Source organism: Carex rostrata, chromosome 6 (assembly GCF_964058835.1).
Source record: "Carex rostrata chromosome 6, lpCarRost1.2, whole genome shotgun sequence".
Classification (NCBI taxonomy): Eukaryota; Viridiplantae; Streptophyta; class Magnoliopsida; order Poales; family Cyperaceae; genus Carex; species Carex rostrata.
The window spans coordinates 4,618,555-4,638,746 of record NC_135923.1 but is presented as its reverse complement, the minus strand read 5'-3'; the positions used below and the strand labels follow the sequence as shown (position 1 = coordinate 4,638,746).

The window sequence follows — 20,192 nt, the reverse complement described above, 5'->3', positions numbered from 1 at the left end:
AGAAGATTTATAAATTAATTTTAATGCATTCATTTTTTGAACCTTTTTTGACCACTTGACTCTATGCAAAATTAATTTTAAAATTAATTTTTTATGTAGACGCATCACTCGTAAGGTAGGCGGATTTCAACGATTCAGATTTGTCGTTTGTAGCCAATTCAATGGATTTTAGACTTGAGTTCACTAAGAGGCTTGGTGAACTTAAGAACACCTTAGTTTTACTCAAAAATAAAATATAAAAGTGAGACTCCAAATTAGACAAAAAATCAGGAAAAAAAAACATAATAAAAGGAGCTCGATCGCTAGTTTCAAAAGATAGTGTTGTTTTATGACAAGACTTTTTATGTAATTCGAGGTTTTTATGTTAGTTTATGCTATGTTAATGTACTTTAGACTTGTTATATTATTTTTATATGTAATTTAGACCTTTTAAGTTAAGCTATGTTATGTTTATATTATTTATTTTATTGTTGCTTCTAAGTTGATAATCTATTTTGGTTGTTAAATAATGTGATTAAGACTATAAATTGATAATAATTCATCACCTAATCTATTTTGGTTGTTAAATATTGTTGCTTCACAATTATGTTGAATAGGATAATTCGGCACTTAATCTCTCAAACTCTTCATTCATTAATTTTTGATATTATTAATTTTTACTATTCGTGTATCTCTCAAAATTTATCGTAACGACCCGAGTCACTAAAAAATCATAATATAATATGTTTTTGAAAAAAAAAAAATCTTATTTTTAAGTTTCTCGTTTCAATTCATAATTTCTCCATTTATTAACCTATTATAATATTCTATAAAAAAAAGAATCATATCAAGAAACAGTGGAGAATATACTTAGCCGAATTTTTTTTTTGTATGTTAAGATTGTGCTAATCTTTATTTGTAACAAAGAAAAAACACACAAAAAAAATCTCTCCCTATATATATGATGGTATCAGGTCATAGCTAGTGATCAAGCTCATTTTGTTATGTATTTTTTTTTCCGATGTTTTGTCTAATTCTAACTCTCACTTTTATAATTTTTTTATTTTATTTTACTAATTTTTCCACAATTAGATTTTTTTTTTTTCAGTTTTTGTTCACATTTGAAATTCACATATATAATTTTTTTTGTGACAGAGGTTGTAGTATGATTTGACTTCCTTGGAATGCCAAACCGTAACCTTGTATTTCTATTATTAAAATTCCACCGTGTTACTTCTCATTTTTAGTTATTTTTTTGTATTTACTATGAATAAAAATTTCAATTTTTTTGCCACCGACACAATAGCTTGAACTTAATGAAATAAATGGAGTGTCGCAACTAATTCCGACCTTTCTTGCATGGTACAAGTAAGATCATCTGTTGCAATTGCAGCGTGATCGAATCTTAGTATACTTCAAAGAAGATACTAAGCCACCTCATAATTTAAATATTTTTCTTAATTATATATATTAAAAAAAATTTAAAAATTTTCTTCCTTAAGTTTTATATATATTTCATCTCTTTATATAGTACAAAATTTAATTTATCATATTATACATTTTTAAATTTTATTTTTCAGTTTTTTTATCTAAATTTTCTAATTTAATTCTGTTCTTGCTCGGTTGCTTTGATTCTCAATCACCGAGCCAGTTCTATCTCAGTACGTGACATGTAATGGCAAATATTGCAACGAATATTTTGACAAATAAGAAACAATGCTGACCAGCTCTCAGCTGCTGGATCGCCGATCTTCGATTCGGAACTTGTGTGCTAAATCCTTGGCGAACTTAACTCTGAGTTCAACTCTTTAGGTTGCTCTCACTATTAGGTCCGATCCTGCCTATCTGACAGATCTCCATGGTTTTCTCCTGTCACACGAGGCTCTACTCACCTCTCAGACTCAATCACACAATTTTTCCTCCGATCCAATCGCTCTCTACACAGCGGAAGGCAATCGTGAAAGGAGACGCTGTCATGCGTAGTGTTGTAAAATGCAATTTTGTTCATACATGCAAAAGGTAGTGGCATACCGCATATGCGGATATGCGGAAGTACATATGCGGTTTTACTATACTTTGTTAAAGAAATATAAATAAAATAAAACTAATTTATATCTAAAGACTTATTTAGTTTAGTAGTTTGTGCTTTTTATCATATTATAAAGGTTATAAATTCTAATTTCCTTCAACGAAAAATAAATTTTAGATTTTTTTCAAGTCCACATGAACCATATATATACCCGTATATTCAAAATTGCATGAAATTGACTACATGATACTAAAACGGTCGCATTTTACAACACTGACTCATGCGTACGTAGAGAAAATGGTCGTGGATCTGGTCAATCGGGTCGCAGATCCGCTCCAGGACGTGGCGCTACGGGCCGAGGAGGCCCAAAAGGGGCTCCAGCAAATCAATTATTTAATTCACGCAGGGGGAAACCCAGCTCATTTAAATTTTGCACAGTCAATGGCTTATCGGCCCATCTGTCAGATCTACACAAAAAAGGTCATGTGGCTCAAGACTGTTGGTACCTGTTTGACCACGCAATCACGCATACATCTCAACCTTCGCAGCTAAACAGCACGAAAAAATGTGTTTAAATTATTTAACAGAAACAAATTCATATGCATTCAGTTTCATTGTATTATTCAACCGAACAGCAGTAAATAATTAATTCTCCTTTTATTTGGGAAAAACAAAAGTTTTACAGGCCACTCATTCAAACACAAGCGAATTTTTCTTTTTTCTTTTTAAAACTAAACCTCAAACCACACTAACTAAAGGAGCTTTCAAAGCCACTTCAGTGTTATTCTCCGATAATTCCTCGAGAAAACCCAAACCAAAAGATTTAGTTGTAGGCATCAGGGTTGGCAACGAGGTATGCCTCGCAACCCTTAATAACTCCACCGAAAGCTGCCTTGGCCTTCTCGGTCTCCTGTGTGGCATCAACTCCGGGCAGTGGCTTGTAGGATCCTGTCACCTTGCACACACTGCCTCCAACCTTGGGCTCAATCTTGATATAGGTTGAAGCAGACTCAACGTGGATGCCGAGCCCTCCCCCCTCGACGAGGGTAGACTTGGCCTCACATTTCTCAACATCTAAGAAGTCGAGACGCTCCTTCACAAAGCTGAAGGGGAGCCCTGCAATTAATATATTTATCAGCATGATATTCCATTTATACATGGATATAAAACTGAGCTAACCTTAGCTTTCAGTGAACAAAAGTTTCTATCCATTATTTTTTTTTGTTAAACAAAGTTTATATCCATTATTATTTGTCATTTTTGTAACAAAATTCTGAGAATTACTGTGATGGTTAATTTTGAACTTTCAAGTATCCTTTATTTATTATTATTTTTTTTTATAAAGTTAACAAATCGTTCACCGTTTTAGTGTCATATTGACAAAGTAATTCATGTTCCTGTTTTCATATTTGAGTCAACAGGAACAATATGTATTACCTTTCATTTAAAAAAAAAAGAATTAATAGGAAAAATAACTTAATAGCCATTGATTGAAGCATAGTGCATAAAATTGCCAAGACTTGCGTTAATTAGATATATAGATGATACCTGGGGCAAAGTTGAACTGCCTGGTGCTGCCAATGCCGCCATCACCTTCTGCCGGAGCAGCGCTAATGATTTTGTCAGAGGCAATCTTGGGAGCCAAGTTGTGCCAGTCCATCACGGCTGCCTTGAAGAGGTGAGGGGCCGGCACAGCTGTCTCAATCTCGGTTGTCCAGGTGGAGCTCATGGTTCCTTTGGTAGAAATTTAATTAAGATTAGTGCTGATCAAGTGTTGATTGTGCTAATTGAAGTTGGATGCAAATGTACTGAGACTTGAAAGGGTTTATATAGATCAGTAGCAAGTGTGTAGTTGGTGAGGGTATGGAAGGATTGAAATGTAGCATCCATGTTTGAATTCAATCTTGGGATGGTACACCCGTTTTTTATCAAAATGATTGTATGACATGTGGTGAGATTGTTGACTATCTAGAATATGGAACATAATTTCAACTGTTTAATTATATTTCAAAAAATTAAATGTTTAATTGTGAATTGCGCTTGGGATCTTTGGATGTATCCGGAAAGAATTTGTAAAGGATTTCAACTTTAATATTTAAAATATGTTTTCCAATTCAAAAAGTAAAAAAAAAAAAAAAATGGAAAAAGAGTGTTTTCGCATACAAAGAACTTATTTTCTTCCCACAAAAGCCTTCTGCTCCGTTTGCAATAATATTGTCAAAAGGATTTGGATGTAGTGATAATGTACTAACAAATTTTACTAATTAGTAAGAATTGTGGGTTTAGTGCAGTAGCACGAGCTTTTATCTATGTTTAAAGAGATGCAAGTTCAATTAGTAGGAAGTTTATATTGTGATAATTGTAGTAGGTTATTATATGTAAAATCTGTAGAAATTGATCTTTGTTCTTCTTTACTAGTCAAACATTTGAGTCTATTTCCATTCTATTATTAAGCACATTGGGTGTCCGATCCGCCTACAACTACGATTGAAAGGTGAAACTTCGGATTTGATCTCAGCCCTTCAATTACATAATTTGTCTTCTTTTGATTAAATACATCTATTTTATGTATAAAACTTTAAATTTAGTTAAAAATATACTCACCACATGTGCTGCCACACGATATGTTACAATTAAAATTGAACAAATTCTAAAATTTAGCGATATATTTATTCATTTCCTTATTTATTTGTTTCTATATTTCTTATCTTCAATTGAGAAGACTCCACATTTCATTTTCTTATTTCTTTATTTCCTTACTTCTTCTTCATTTCTATACGGATCATAATAGAAATCAATTTTTTTTTATTTCTTTATTTATGTTTCTTTGTTTCTATACATATTGGTGTGGGCAATTTAAAATATATTTTCAATATATAATATATCAATGTGTGTGTATTCTAAATTAGAAACAAAGAAAAAGAAGAATACAAAATTGGAATGTATGTAAGTATATATTTATCTTATAATATGTGTGTATATATATATCCTATACATACACATGATAACACTTTTTATTTATGTTTTTTATATCATATTATATGTCGATATTGAATTGTTGTATGATATTTGATATTAGATTCGAATCGAGCTATTATATGATATTATTGGTACTTAAAAGTAAAGAATCAGCACATCATCAAATTGTTATTAGAGATCACGATTAAAGTTAATTAAAAATACAAAATCATCTAAATTTTCTATTAACATGTGTCTTAATTTTTAGATAATTATTATTTTTATTGATATATTTGTTTTTTATAATATATCCCCGTTGCAACGCTCGGGTATGATACTAGTAAACTATTTCAAGTCTAATATATACAATTAATTAAATAAAATATTATCTACATATACGGCAAGAATGATAAATAATTTTGCTTATGTGATGGCGATGTATGGTCTTGTGAAAGTTGTTTTTAAATGAAGTTAATTCAAATTTCAAACCGGGCGTGACAAAAGACTAAATCAATGAATTAAGTGGGAATACGACGAATGCAAATCATATATAGTGTATATTTTCATGGCATATTTTAAACACTAAATTACTATTTCAATCAAAAAAATTAATTGAATGCTATAGTTTAAATCACAGTAACGCGGAATGTTTTTTTCTGTCTTTAATTTGAAGATGGATTACTTGATCTTATTAGGCAAAGGTGCTAGCGGATATTTCAAGAAAGAAATGATTTAAAGTGAATTTCAAGAAATTATTGATTTAAACTTTCAGGAGCACAAATATGAATGTGACATTTGATCCACAAAATAGTTTGTTTGAACTTTGAATGGATGTCTATCTGCTATACATTCAAATGTTTCTAAATTTAGAAACTTTTTTTACATCAAGAAATCAAAATATTTTATTTGCCTATCAAAACTAAGAGAAATATTCAGATTTTAGTTCTTATATTTATCTGAGGGCGTGTTCGTATGTTCCAATTTTCATGATGGCAATTTGTGCGAAATGGGATTGGTTTTTTTTGTTTTTGTTTTGGCAAATACTCTTTTTTCATTTTAGTGCAATTTGATGGTGAGAAAAACATTGAGTTGGACCTCATTATATATTTCTCACACTGAAAACATTAGTAGTCTCTCATTTATTTATTTTTTTCTTCCAAACTTATGTCTTTGTATTGACTCCTCTAGATTCAGTTTCAGAATTTTATTACAACTAAATTAATCTATGTTTAAGGGAAAATTGTGAGATTGTCACTACAAAACTTTGAAATTGTGAGATTGTCATTACAAACTTCAAAATTGTGAGAATGTCACTATAAAACGTCTATAATTGTGAAAATGCCATTAACAGTGTATTCTTATAATATTTTTATCAAAAATTAATTTGAAGAGGCAATATCAACTAGAGTGTTACTTTTTTGTATGAAGGGTATAATCGGAATACATAATTATGTATATCAAAACATTATTTTTCAGTTATTTTTTGATAAAAATATTATAAAAATACACTATTAATGACATTTTCACAATTATAAACGTTTTATAGTGGCATTCTCACAATTTTGAAGTTTGTAGTGACAATCTCACAATTTCAAGGTTTTGTAGTGGCATTCTCATAATTTCCCCTATGTTTAATTACAATTTGATTTATAATACTTGTAGTTTGATGGGTGATTTTCAAAACAAATAAAATGGTCATGGATCTGATCAGTCGGGTCGCGGATCCGCTCCTGGCATCTTACAAATCCAGGACGTGGCGCTATGGGCCGAGGGGGCCCAAAAGGAGCTCCCCAGCGAATATTTTGACAAATAAGAAGCATTGCTGACCAGCTCTCAGCCGTCAGAGGGAAACCCAGCTCATTTAAATTTTGCACAGTCAATGGCTTATCGGCCCATCAGTCAGATCTACAACAAAAGAGGTCATGTGGCCCACGACTGTTAGTACCTGTTTGACCAGGCAATCAGTTATCACTCATACATCTCAACCTTTACAGCTAAACAGCATGAAAAAATGTTTTCATGGAGTATGGCTAGTATAACATTAGTGTTATTTCAACCTATATAACAGTAATTCTAAAATCTATCAAATTGACTTCAAACGGTGAATCCAAACCGTTCAAACCGATCTACTTCATTAGTTGTGCGTTTACATGCAAAATTTATAACTTTTCAAATTTATTAGTATTAAGTCAAGCGGTCAAAGGTGTGAGTTTTTAAGTTAATTTTAATACATTAATTTTTCAATATTTTTACCGCTTTATTTGATACTAAAATAACTTGAAAATATAAAAAAAAATTTGTATGTAAACACATCACTCATAATGTAAATCGGTTTGAACGGTTCGGATTAATCGTTTGAAGTCAATTTAATAGGTTTTAGAGTTGGTATTATATAGGCTGAAATGACAATGATATTATACTAGCGAAACTTGTTTAAATTATTCAACAGAAACAATTTAATATGCTTTCAGTTTCATTGTATTATTAAACAGAACAGCAGTAAATAATTAATTCTCCTTTTATTCGAGAAAAACAAAAGTTTTACACGCCAGTCATTCAAACACACAAGCGATTTTTTTTCTCTTTTTAAAACTAAACCTCAAACCACACTAACTAAAGGAGCTTTCAAAGCCACTTCAGTGTTATTCTCCGATAATTCCTTGAGAAAACCCAAACCAAAAGATTTAGTTGTAGGCATCAGGGTTGGCAACGAGGTATGCCTCGCAACCCTTAATAACTCCACCGAAAGCTGCCTTGGCCTTCTCAGTCTCCTGTGTGACGTCAACTCCGGGCAGCGGCTTGTAGGATCCGGTCACCTTGCATACACTGCCTCCAGCCTTGGGCTCGATCTTGATGTAGGTCGAAGCAGACTCGACGTGGATGCCGAGCCCTCCACCCTCGACAAGGGTTGACTTGGCCTCACATTTCTCAACATCTATGGAGTCGAGGCGCTCCTTCACAAAGCTGAAGGGGAGCCCTGAAATTAATATATTTATCAGCATGATATTCCATTTATACATCCATTGATTGAAGCATAGTGCATAAAATTGCCAAGACTAGCGTTAATTCGATATATAGATGATACCTGGGGCAAAATTGAATTGCCTGGTGCTGCCGATGCCTCCATCGCCTTCTCCCGGAGCAGCACTAACGATTTTGTCAGAGGCAATCTTGGGAGCCAAGTTGTGCCAGTCCATCACGGCTGCCTTGAAGAGGCGAGGGGCCGGCACAGCTGTCTCAATCTCGGTTGTCCAGGTGGAGCTCATGGTTCCTTTGGTAGAAATTTAATTAAGATTAGTGCTGATCAAGTGTTGATTGTGCTAATTGGAGTTGGATGCAAATGTACTGAGACTTGAAAGGGTTTATATAGATCAGTAGCAAGTGTAGTTGGTGAGGGGTATGGAAGGATCAGAACAAAGCAACCATGTTTGAATTCAATCTTGGGATGGTACGCCCGTTTTTTCCAATGAATTTTTATGACATGCACCAAGATTGTTGACCATCTAGAATATGGAGCATAATTTCGACATTTACTATTTAAAAAAAATAAAATAAAAGTGCCGAGTTTAATTGTCAATTGCGCTTGGAAAATACGGATCTAGACTAAAAACCCGGAAAGAATTTGTAAACGATTTCAACTTTACTGTTTAAAATATGTATAAAATAACGTTTCCTACTTTCAAACAGTAAAAAAAAAATTAGGAAAAAGATCGTGTTTACGCTTACAAAGAAATTATCATCGTTCCCTTAAAAGCTCTGTTTGCCATAATATTGTCAAAAGGATTTACATGCACGGGCAGACCCACATGGTTCCGGGGTTCCCTGAATTTTGAGTTTTAGTGGTGATCGGGACGTTCTGATTGACTTTGCCTCTCTCTTAAAAGTTTTTTTTTGCCCTCCTCTGAATGTTTATTTTTCTAATTTGGATTAAATTTAGTGCTAAAATTAACATAAATTTCTTAAATTATGATTGGTTATTAGAATTACAAGTTAGAAAATTATAAATTACAAGTTAGAATATTAAAAAGTATAAGTTAAAATATTGTTTTTCATTGAGTACCTAATTATTTAATGGATTTAAATCCGATTCGATATTTGTTTGCTTCTCCTAATAAAAATTCTGGGTCCGCTATGTAGGGATAATGTACTGATAAATTTTTACAAATTAGCTTCTTAATTTTGATGAATGGATTGCTGATTTTCCGCACCAAATGGTTTTAGTTATTGTTATCCGTGATTTTTTTTTTTAAATTATGTGACGATGCTTTGTTACTAAGAAATCAATCAACAAGTAGAAGTACTGTGAATTTGTGATAAGTGTAGTAGGTTATATAACTAAAATCTGTAGAATTTGATTTTTTTTCTAGTTTCTTTACTAATAAATCATTTTATTATATAAATGTATATATATTGCCTTCAAGTCAAATTATACAATTTATTAAAAAAATTTATCTTTATTTACAAGAAGAATGAAAAATAATTTCGCTTTTTGTGATGGTGATGTATGCACTTTGGTCTTGTGAAAAGTTGTTTTTAAATAAAAGTTAATTCAAAGTAACTTTAAGTATTTATACTTGATAGTCAACCACGTTAATTCAAGGGGGTATGACAAAAGACCAAATCAAATCAAACCAATGACTATAAATATTTATACTATGGTACTCATCAAACCTTTCTAATTTTCTAATTTTCATAAGAAAAAATATTTTATTTACCTATAAAAAAAATAAATGGAAAAATTCAGAATTTAGTCCTTACATTTCTCTGAAAGATAGGTTGATCCTTAAACTTTCATTTTAGAAAATTTGATCATTAAATTTTTTAAAAAGATCAAATCAATCCCTTTACTTTTACACAAGGACTAATTTACTCATTACAAAACAAAATTGCTGTATGGATTATTTTATTTGACATGTGGATATTTGACACGGACATAAAATAAATACTTGCACAATAAGATATAACTACTTGTGTGACGATGAGTCTGAAAATATGTTATCACGGATTTCATTTGAAAAAGAAAATTGTGTAGAAGACGTTCGTGATTTTAGATTCGCAAAATTCTTTACATATCGTTAGAAATATAAATAAAATTAAACAGAGAAAAAAAAACTACATCTAAAAACGTGTATACCCCATGTAGTTTGAATGTCCCCCACATGTATTTATGGCGCAAGTATGTTTGGGAGATTTGATTGAAGAAACAATTATTTACATAAAAATTGTTCATCTCGTAGGCATAAATATTTCCGTACATATGTAAAAATATTTCCTTGCAAATGTATTAGTATTTTAGAAAAAAAAATTAATACTAGAGTTTTTACAATCTCCTCAAATAATTATGAAAATTATAATGCGAGTACTGTAGTAGTGCTCCCAACTATTTACTACCTCTGTTATCACAACAAAATATTTCTCTCATTCAGATTTAGCTCACTTCAATTTAAATATTTAGTTTCATGTTAACAACATTAAATATTTCGCTAAATCACACTTTTTTTTTTTTTTTTTCTTAAAAACTAGTTTTGAAAAGTACTCTGAATTTAACTTTTATTTTTCAATTGTTCCAATTCAAGTGAGAGATATCCGTATATTATACATGTGAGAGATATCGTATATTATACATGTGCAACCCTCTGTTGGCATTTGTTTTCCAACTTTTACTTCTTATATTTTACATGTACTCTTAACTAACTAGTGTTGTAAATAACAGTATGCACTCGTCGGACAGATATAATATCACCAAGCGATTAATCAAAATTAATCGAGAATAATCGATCATAGTCAGAAATAATTGAGAATAATCAACCATAGTAAAAAAATAATTAATCAATTAGACAAAAAATTCATAACGGTTTGATCACCGCCAACAATTAATCAGTCTAAACAAATATTTTTTTACAACACTGCTCTTAACACCATTATTGTTTAATGGAATATGAAGACTAAATATTCAGATTTAAGAAAAAAAAATTGCACAAGTCCTACCAGATGTCCACGTGATAAATAGAATAATCGACTTCTGCAAAAAAATAATAGGAGTGAAGGACTATGTTTTTTTTTTTTTTTTTAATAAAGAGACTAATTTAGTTTGCTATTGAAAGTTCAACACAAAATAATACAAATGAAAATTTAAAAACCAATTTAGTTCTTTAGAAAAACCTTACGGAATATAACCTGAATTTTCCTAAAACTAAACATTTTTTTCACCCCTTTTCTTTATTTAATATATTATTATCTTTTATCAAAATATGAATCGACGAATTTATCCATCCTCTAAAATATATTTTATTTAAAAACTATATATAAATTTCCAATGCAAATCCCATCCGCTACCTTGGCATTATTCAGCTGTCCTTGTTTATATGCATTTAGTAGTTATAAGCCGCAGGGATACATACAAATTAGCTGAGATGCGAAGCGAAGGCCACCAGCTTTGTGACACCGTGTCGCGCCTCGACATTATTTCTTTTAGCTATGTCTTTTTTTTTTCATTTAATTGCAAGGATGCAAGTTACATTGGGAATGGCAAAAAAAAATCATAGTTCGTGATTCGATTTGAGTTTGATTCGATTTAAAATTAATTTGTTCTGAAACAAATTAATTCAATTCAGTTCGAATCTTAACTAAATCAAACTCAAATTGGATATAATTTGTTCGAAATTAATTCGCGAACTGTTTAGGTTCGAATCTCAAATAATGCAATTAATGGATTCAATCATTAATCTTTAATAATGCAGGAACCAAACTTATATCACAGCTCACAATTGTTAACATAATGATAACTTATAATAGAAAAATATTTCAATAGCGTAACAAATTAACAATAGAATAAGTTTCATTTGACTAGGTCCTAATGTAGCCAATTAATGAGAGAAACAAAAGGAAATATGGTGCTGCCAATTAACAGCTCATTAAAAATATAATATCATGGCTCATTAAAGAGAAAATCATGTTGCTTTAAAATTATATATTGCAAGATTTTGTAACAACTCTTTTTTATTTCCTTTTTTATTATAAATAAGCTCATAGGTTAGAGGAGAGGGTTGATTAGATGAGAGTCATTTCGTTTTTGTCTTAGTGTGATGCTAAGTTTAGGGTGAGCGAGTCCCCAATGGATTCTGCTGGTGAGCAAGTCCCTTAAGAGTTGAGTGAGTTCTCTTTTGGTTGATTGGCCCCAACAAATATCTTGTATCATTACTATTTTATCAATATAATTTATGTTTTCTTCACAATTTCTTTTATGTTTGCAATTTTTTCCGCTATAAGGTCCATGCCGTGATTTTAATTAATCCAGCAGTGTAAAAGGTAAGGAAATCTTGAACTTGCTCATAATCCATTAGTGTGAATTTACGGAAACCGTATGAATTTTGTTCTACGAGAAGAAAACTAATGCATAAACTACTAGTATAACTAGGGCTGCTAAAAAAAATTTATAGTTCGTAATTCGATTGATTTCAATTTGAAAAATTTATAGTTTGCAATTAATTAAATTCAAAATTAGTTCAATTCAAAACAAATCAAATCAGTTCGATTCGGTTCGATTTAATGCCAGCCCCTAGTTACATCATGTAAGGGCCTATAAAAAAACATTGGGAGGATGATTATACTCTGTTCCAAATAATAGGAAGGTTCAAAGAATTTACATTATGTTGTTGGGCGACACTAGCATAGATGATTCTGAATTTTAAATAAGGAAATTTCTGATTGGGGAAACCCCTTCTTATATACAATTAAAAAAATAAATAATAAACGGTTATGGTGTTATTTTGACACTGATTATAAAATCTATCAAATATATTTTAAAAAACAAATTCAAACTATTTTAAACGAGTGACTAAAAAAATATAATTACCACCTTAAAATTTCAAAATGTTGACCTTATCAACAATTTTTGAAAAGTTCCAATCTTACCATCTACTCAGCGTTTCAGCCCCAGGCTGCGCAAAGGCAAAGAGTTAATTGTCAAATTAATTTTTATTATTTTTGGAAAATGGGGTTCCACCATTCTTGGTTAATACAATTTTACGTTTGTCTTGTCCTTGATAAATTAATTTTAGGCTACCGAGTTTGACCGCAATCTGTTCTTTTTTTTGGAATTTAATTCCCACCAGTCCTGTTGTAGGTTTCTGATGGGCCCACTGTTGACCGATTATATTACTCTAAAGTACAAATAGATGTAACATTGTAACTTAATGGAGTTCGAATTTATTATACAAGGACTCAAATGCTCCAATGTTTATGCTCAAATTGTATCTCAATATATTTATTTTTAATTTTAAAATTCAAACAGAGGATTAAAACCGCTCAACATGATATCCACGTTAAAATATAATTAGAGACCAGATTTTATTTTTTTTTCAAATTTTTTAACTATATTTTAAAATAAATACAAAATCACCCTTTTTTCAGAAAATTATGAACTATAAAAAAAAATTAATTTTATACCTATCTTAAAAATAGTAAAAATATTAAAAATAACCATAGGTATGCAAAACCATATATATGCAAAATCACTGTTTTAGTACATAAGTATGCTAAATCATACCTATGCTAAATCACACACTTTAAAAATAACAAACCTTGGTTTGACAATTCTCACACACTTCTTTTTACAATTTATTGTTAGACTTAACCGCAAATAGTGTAAAAAAATGACGACAAAAATGAAAGAAAAATTATAATGGTACCATACTTTGGATTACCTTAAGCTATTCTGCTTCGGAAGAGGAGGTTTGACTGGAACCTGCCGCTGAGGCTTAGGAGTCCGTGTCCCCCCGGTACCTGTGGTACAATTTAAAATAAAAATGAACAACTCATATTAATTTCAACTGAATCAAATTCAATTTGGTATCCATTAAGACGGTAGGGAGTATGCTTTGAGATTTGTAGCATTTTAAGAAAACGGTCTGGTGTAACTTGCACCTCGGGTGCAGCAAAATAAAATCGAATTGGGAATGGCCGTTGGAATTAAAGAGAAGAAGAAAGAAGGGAAACGGTTCTCTCTGTTAAGTGGATTCCAGCCGTTAAAGGAAGTAGAGACTGAAGATAGGGACCCACCTAAACAGAAGCAACAGTTCCGTTAGAAGGAAGCAACCGTTAGATTCAATCAGTAGCGTGAAGGATGAAGAGTGAGCTGATAAACGAGAAATCAAGAGAAGGATTTACTCAACCGTTTTCTGTTATTTTTGTTTCCTTGTAATCGCCTATATAAGGCTAGTGTACTCATTGAACATATTTTATGAAATGAATAATCAGATTTCTTGAATTTCGCTCTATTCTGTTCTATGTTCCGTTCTTTCGTTTTCTCAATTTCCACCAAATTAGTTCTTTTCTTTGAGAGATACGATTTGATTCGTTCTCACCTGTAGTTGAGATTCAGTCTCGCTGCAGTTTTGGTATCAGAGCCAGGTTTCCATCAGCCGGGAAGTAGCAGTTGAGCTATCAAGAATTGCAAGAAATGGCTAAATCAAGGAGAAATGACCCCCCTGAGGAAGATTACCAACTAGATGTTGTCGCGATCAATGAGAGGATCTCTCAGGTTGCGAGAGACACCCAAACTTCCATCCAGGCCCAAGATGAGAGGTTCAATCAGTTGGAGGAAGGGTTAGATGCCCGATTTGCAGCAATTACAAAGATGCTAGCTGATGCCATTTCGGGAAAGCAGCGAGAGGAGGGTAGCAACTCTGCCATGCATAGAGACCCCCATCGAAATAGGAGTGTGTCTCCTGACAGGCAAGAAACCAGAAGGGAAGGTCGTGATCGCAATTCTGGCTCACAAAAGGTATTTCTACCTCGTATCGATTTCCCAAGTTTTGATGGGAAGAACCCAGTAGATTGGTTGGAGGAATGTAACTTTTATTTTGAGGCTTACCAAATACCTGAAGATTACAAATCCCGCATGGCTACTATGAATTTTGTGGGAGTAGCAAAGGAATGGTTTAGTTGTTATCGGGTTGAACACCCAAACCCATCTTGGCCTGTGTTAGTAGAAAGAGTGTTTGTGAGATTCAAAACCAGAGGTGCTGGTAACCCGATAGTACAATTTCAGAAGACTCATCAAACCGGTTCAGTAGAAGAATACATCCAAGAATTTGAGAGAGCCAAGTCTAGGCTGTTGGCTGATACCGGTATTAAGCATGAACATTTCTTTGTGTAGAATTTCATTGGTGGATTGAGAGAGGAGTTACAAAAGACCATAAACTTGTTCAAACCACAAACATTAGAAGCTGCAATGGATATCGCCTTAGAGTTAGAGGTGGTCATGGGCACAGCTGACAAAAAGGTGCCTTTTCTCAAAGCTCAAGTATCAGGCAGCTACAAACCTCAAAACAACCCAGTACTCAAGAACAACAGACCACTTGACAATCACAATAGGAGGTGGAATGAAGAGCCTATATCCAAATTTCCAATTATAAACCCTCAAACAAGCATGAGTCTTGATCAGAAAAGGAAGTTGGGATTGTGTTATAAGTGTGATGAAAAGTGGCATCAAGGGCATAAGTGTAATAAAGGTGTTCATGTTATGGAGGGAGAAAAGGAGTTGGGTGAGCAACAAGGTGATGATCAGGTGGAGCATGATCCAACTATGAATGAAAGGGAAATGGAGGAGGATGTGGCTGAGGGGTACACTATTACTCTAAATAGCATCAACAATTTTTCTAGTAATCAAACACTGAAGTTTAAAGGTTTACTCAAAGATATTCCCATTTTAGCCCTTATTGATACGGGAGCTACACACTCTTTCATCCATCCAAACCTGGTACAAGCACTCCAATTACCAACAGTACCTATCCAACCTTTATTTGTGAGAGTAGCCATAGGCCCAAGGGCAGTTTCAGATACTGAATGTAAGGGAGTAGTGTTCACATTGCAAGGCCACCCTTTTGAGTCAACCTAAGAGTTTTAGCTATACAAGGATATGATATCATCTTGGGAGTTGATTGGATATCTAGTCTGGGTACTGTGAAGATGAATCTGGGGCAAGGAATGTTGGCAATAGAGTTGAATGGTGCTGAGATAAAATTAACAACTGAGAAGGCAAGAGCTGAAATTAAAATATGTGAAGAAGAAATAAACGTAGAGAAGGAGGCACAAAAGGGTAATTCAGTCATGTATGCACAGTTGTTCAGAATTGAAGAAGGGGAAGGGTGTCAGGAGCAATGTTTAGATCCTAAAATCAGTGAGTTGTTGCAAACCTTTAGTGCTGTGTTTGAGGAACCGAAATCCTTGCCCCCTAAAAGAATAGTGGATCACAAGATTGAGCTAAAACCTGGTGCCAAGCCAATCAGTTAGAGGCCTTATCGTTTTTCATATTTCCAGAAATTAGAAATTGAAAAGATAGTGCAGGAATTGTTGCAAAATTCTCTCACCCAACCTAGCATTAGCCCTTATTCATCTCCTGTGTTGTTGGTAAAGAAGAAAGATGAGTCATGGAGGATGTGTATCGATTATAGAAGATTAAATGGTGATACCGTAAAGAATAAATTTCCTATTCCAATCATAGAAGACTTGCTAGATGAGTTAAATGGGTCTCACTATTTTTCAAAACTGGATTTGCGTTCGGGCTACCATCAAATCCGAATGGTAGAAGAAGATGTGCAAAAGACAGCATTTAGCACACATGAAGGGTTATACGAGTTCAAGGTCATGCCCTTTGGGCTGACAAATGCACCAGCAACCTTCCAGCATCTAATGAACAGTACATTCAAACCCTTTCTTAGAAAATTTATTTTAGTTTTCTTTGATGATATCTTGGTGTATAGTAGGGACTTGGAGTCTCATGTGGAACACCTCAAATTGGCATTGCAAACGCTAGAAGAGCACAAGTTGTTTGTGAAGAGATCCAAATGTGAGTTTGGTGTGCATCAAATCCAATACTTGGGTCATGTCATTTCTAGAGAAGGAGTAGCTACTGACTCAACCAAGATAGAAGCAATGACCCACTGGCCAATTCCTAAAAATCTCAAGAGTTTGAGGGGCTTCCTTGGCCTTACCGGGTACTATAGGAAGTTTGTCAGAAACTATGGCATAATTTCCAAACCCCTCACAGAATTGCTCAAGAAGGATGCCTTCTGTTGGAACCTTGAAGCTCAACAAGCATTTGAACATCTGAAACAAGCCATGGTTGAAGCTCCAGTGCTGAAATTACCAGATTTTAATCAACCTTTTATTATCGAAACGGATGCTAGTCAGTAGGGCATAGGAGCAGTTCTGATGCAAAGCAACAGACCAATAGCTTTTTTAAGTAAGAAATTAGGGCCGAGAAGCATGGCTCTTTCAACATATGAGAAGGAATTACTTGCCCTTTATACTGCTGTTTCAAAATGGAAGCATTATTTGCTTGGAGGTGAGTTTATTATTAAAACCGATCATATCAGTCTGAAATACCTTCTAGAGCAAAGAGTGAATACTCCGATGCAACATAAGGGTTTGAGTAAGTTGTTGGGATTGAGATACAAGATAGAGTACAAGAAGGGAATAGATAACAAGGTGGCAGATGCTTTGTCAAGAAGAGAAGGGTATTTTGGGGAAAAGGGTACTGAAGAAGGGCAGTTGTCAGCTGTGAGTGAACTGATCCCGAAATGGGTGCAAGAGGTGAAAGAAAGCTATACCAGAGATGAGTGGATTGAAGGGTTAAAGAAGAAGTTGAGTGAGAATGAAGGCATTGATGCAAATAGTCACTTCTCTGAGCATTTGGGAGTGTTATTTTATAAGGGAAGAGTATGTGTGGGAGATCACAATCAGTGGAGACAATCAATCCTGATGGCATTGCATAATTCTACTATTGGGGGGCACTCTGGAATTACTGCGACATACCAGAGGATTAAAAAACAATTTTTCTGGCCAAATTTGAAAGAATCAGTGCATCAGTTCATAAGGTGCTGTGATAACTGCCAATTAAATAAACCCAAGTTTTTAGCTCCAGCTGGACTTTTACAGCCATTACCCATACCTAAGGAGGCCTGGAGCAGTATAGGAATGGATTTTATAACGGGTTTGCCTAAGTCAAAAGGATATGAGGTTATAATGGTGGTAGTTGACCGTCTAACCAAATATTCACACTTCATTGCCTTGTCACACCCTTACACAGCATCTACTGTTGCCAAATCCTTTGTTGACCAAGTGTACAAGTTGCATGGGCTTCCCACTGATATTGTATCAGATCATGACCCTATCTTCACAAGTCGGTTTTGGCAAGAACTGATGGCCATCTTGGAGGTCAAGCTCAATATGAGCACAGCATATCACCCTCAGTCCGATGGCCAAACCGAGAAGGTGAATCAGTGCTTAGAATCTTATTTACGAGCTATGGTGTATGACAAACAAAAGAAATGGTTAGGGGTGTCAATGGTACCTTTTTAGCCGTTTACCCGACCCGTATCGTATTCGATAAGGCGGGTATGGGTAAGATTTTTTTTTCGTTAGCTTATTGGGTATGGGTATGGGTAAGAATTTTTTTTCGTTAAATAAATGGGTAAGGGTATGGGTAATGACTATTTCGTACCCGTTACCCTATAGGGTAATTATAAAATCCAAATATATATTCAATTCAATTTCCAACCCACTTAAATGTATATTTAATTCAATTTCCAACCCACTTAAATGTATATTCATGTTTTTGAATTTTTATTCTTTATAAAAAATAATTTAGTTGGAATTGATTGCACATTTATTTTATTTTTATTAGAAATGCAATTATATATGTGTTAAAATGAATGAGTTTTTGATGTTTAATTTGTAAAATATAATAAAACTAATTATTATATTAGTATTATCCGTTATTCACCCGCTACCGTTTCGTTACCCGATAATATTAACGGGTAAGGGTAGGGTAGGGTAAGATCAATTTTTAATGGGTATGGGTAGGGTATGGGTAAGGTCAATTTTAATGGGTATGGGTATGAAAATGTGTCCACCCGACCCGTACCGTACCCATTGACACCCCTAGAAATGGTCGAGTTACTTATCCCTGGCAGAATGGTGGTATAACTCAACGTATCACAGTGCCATAAAAACTTCACCTTTTGAAGCTTTATATGGGTATTCACCTCCTCAGCTTGGGTTAAGCAGCACACCGAAGAGTTAAGTGGATTCTGTCAACGTATTCCTACGAGATCGCCAAGCTGCCCTGGTTCAACTAAAAGCCAATTTGGTGAAGGCACAAGAAAGAATGAAGAGGCACGATGATAAACATAGGAGCGAAAGGAAATTCGAGAAAGGGGATTGGGTTTATCTCAAATTGCAACCATATCGTCAGATAACAGTAGCTAGAAGGGGGAATCAAAAGCTCAATTCGAAGTATTACGGTCCTTTTGAGGTGCTACAACGAATTGGTACTGTGGCCTACAAACTGAATCTACCACCTAATTCGCAAATCCACCCCGTTTTCATGTTTCACAACTAAAAGCAAGGATTGGAGAGAATCAGATACCTTCTCCTAAGTTGCCAGTGATGGGACCAGAGGTGATTGTGACTCAAGTGCCAGAATTGATTTTGGTGAGGCGAATGGTTAAACGTGGAAATGCCGCAACAGCACAAATTTTAGTGAAGTGGCAAAACCAATCTCGTGATGATGCTACCTGGGAATATTATGAAGATGTCGCTCAAAAATTCCCTGCATTTATCCATGAGGACATGAATTTGTTTAAGGGGGGAGGTGTGCAGCAAAATAAAATTGAATTGGGAATGGCCGTTGGAATTAAAGAGAAGAAGAAAGAAGGGAAACGGTTCTCTCTGTTAAGTGGATTCCAGCCGTTAAAGGAAGTAGAGACCGAAGATAGGGACCCACCTAAACAGAAGCAACAGTTCCGTTAGAAGGAAGCAACCGTTAGATTCAATCAGTAGCGTGAAGGATGAAGAGTGAGCTGATAAACGAGAAATCAAGAGAAGGATTTACTCAACCGTTTTCTGTTATTTTTGTTTCCTTGTAATCGCCTATATAAGGCTAGTGTACTCATTGAACATATTTTATGAAATGAATAATCAGATTTCCTGAATTTCGCTCTATTCTGTTCTATGTTTCGTTCTTTCGTTTTCTCAATTTCCACCAAATTAGTTCTTTTCTTTGAGAGATACGATTTGATTCGTTCTCACCTGTAGTTGAGATTCAGTCTCGCTGCATCGGGTACCTGGGATGATATGGATTCTGAGGCTTAGAGGGAGAGGAGGTTGCCTGTCGCTGCAGTTGGCTCTGAGAAATCGTGTGGGTGGGATGGGGGTGAGC

General features: G+C 33.9%; 2 protein-coding genes and 1 long non-coding RNA gene across 3 annotated transcripts; 1 reads left to right on the top strand and 2 right to left on the bottom strand.

Moving 5' to 3' along the window:
- Positions 1–1,610: 1,610 nt before the first annotated feature.
- LOC144556124 (uncharacterized) lies at positions 1,611–2,711 on the top strand. Its single transcript, XR_013512216.1, has 2 exons — positions 1,611–1,958; positions 2,301–2,711. It is a non-coding gene; the product is annotated as an uncharacterized LOC144556124 (long non-coding RNA).
- LOC144556118 (pathogenesis-related protein 1-like) lies at positions 2,603–3,815 on the bottom strand. The gene is made up of 2 exons (XM_078304609.1): positions 3,557–3,815; positions 2,603–3,124 (listed from the first exon to the last, which is right to left on the bottom strand). Exons 1-2 carry the CDS (start codon positions 3,735–3,737, stop codon positions 2,832–2,834), a joined length of 474 nt encoding a protein of 157 aa, XP_078160735.1. The 5' UTR covers positions 3,738–3,815; the 3' UTR covers positions 2,603–2,831.
- A 3,601-nt stretch (positions 3,816–7,416) lies between these two features.
- Positions 7,417–8,333, bottom strand: LOC144556116 (pathogenesis-related protein 1-like). The gene is made up of 2 exons (XM_078304606.1): positions 8,052–8,333; positions 7,417–7,943 (listed from the first exon to the last, which is right to left on the bottom strand). The coding sequence occupies exons 1-2, from the start codon at positions 8,230–8,232 to the stop codon at positions 7,651–7,653; spliced, it is 474 nt and encodes a 157-aa protein (XP_078160732.1). The 5' UTR covers positions 8,233–8,333; the 3' UTR covers positions 7,417–7,650.
- Between the last annotated feature and the right edge of the window lie 11,859 nt (positions 8,334–20,192).

Coding starts and splice junctions, on each gene's coding strand:
- LOC144556118 (XM_078304609.1), bottom strand. CDS start 3,737: ATGAGCTCCACCTGGACAACCGAGATTGAGACAGCTGTGCCGGCCCCT. Junction 3,125..3,556: donor GCAGTTCAACTTTGCCCCAG/GTATCATCTATA, acceptor TATTAATTGCAG/GGCTCCCCTTCAGCTTTGTG.
- LOC144556116 (XM_078304606.1), bottom strand. CDS start 8,232: ATGAGCTCCACCTGGACAACCGAGATTGAGACAGCTGTGCCGGCCCCT. Junction 7,944..8,051: donor GCAATTCAATTTTGCCCCAG/GTATCATCTATA, acceptor TATTAATTTCAG/GGCTCCCCTTCAGCTTTGTG.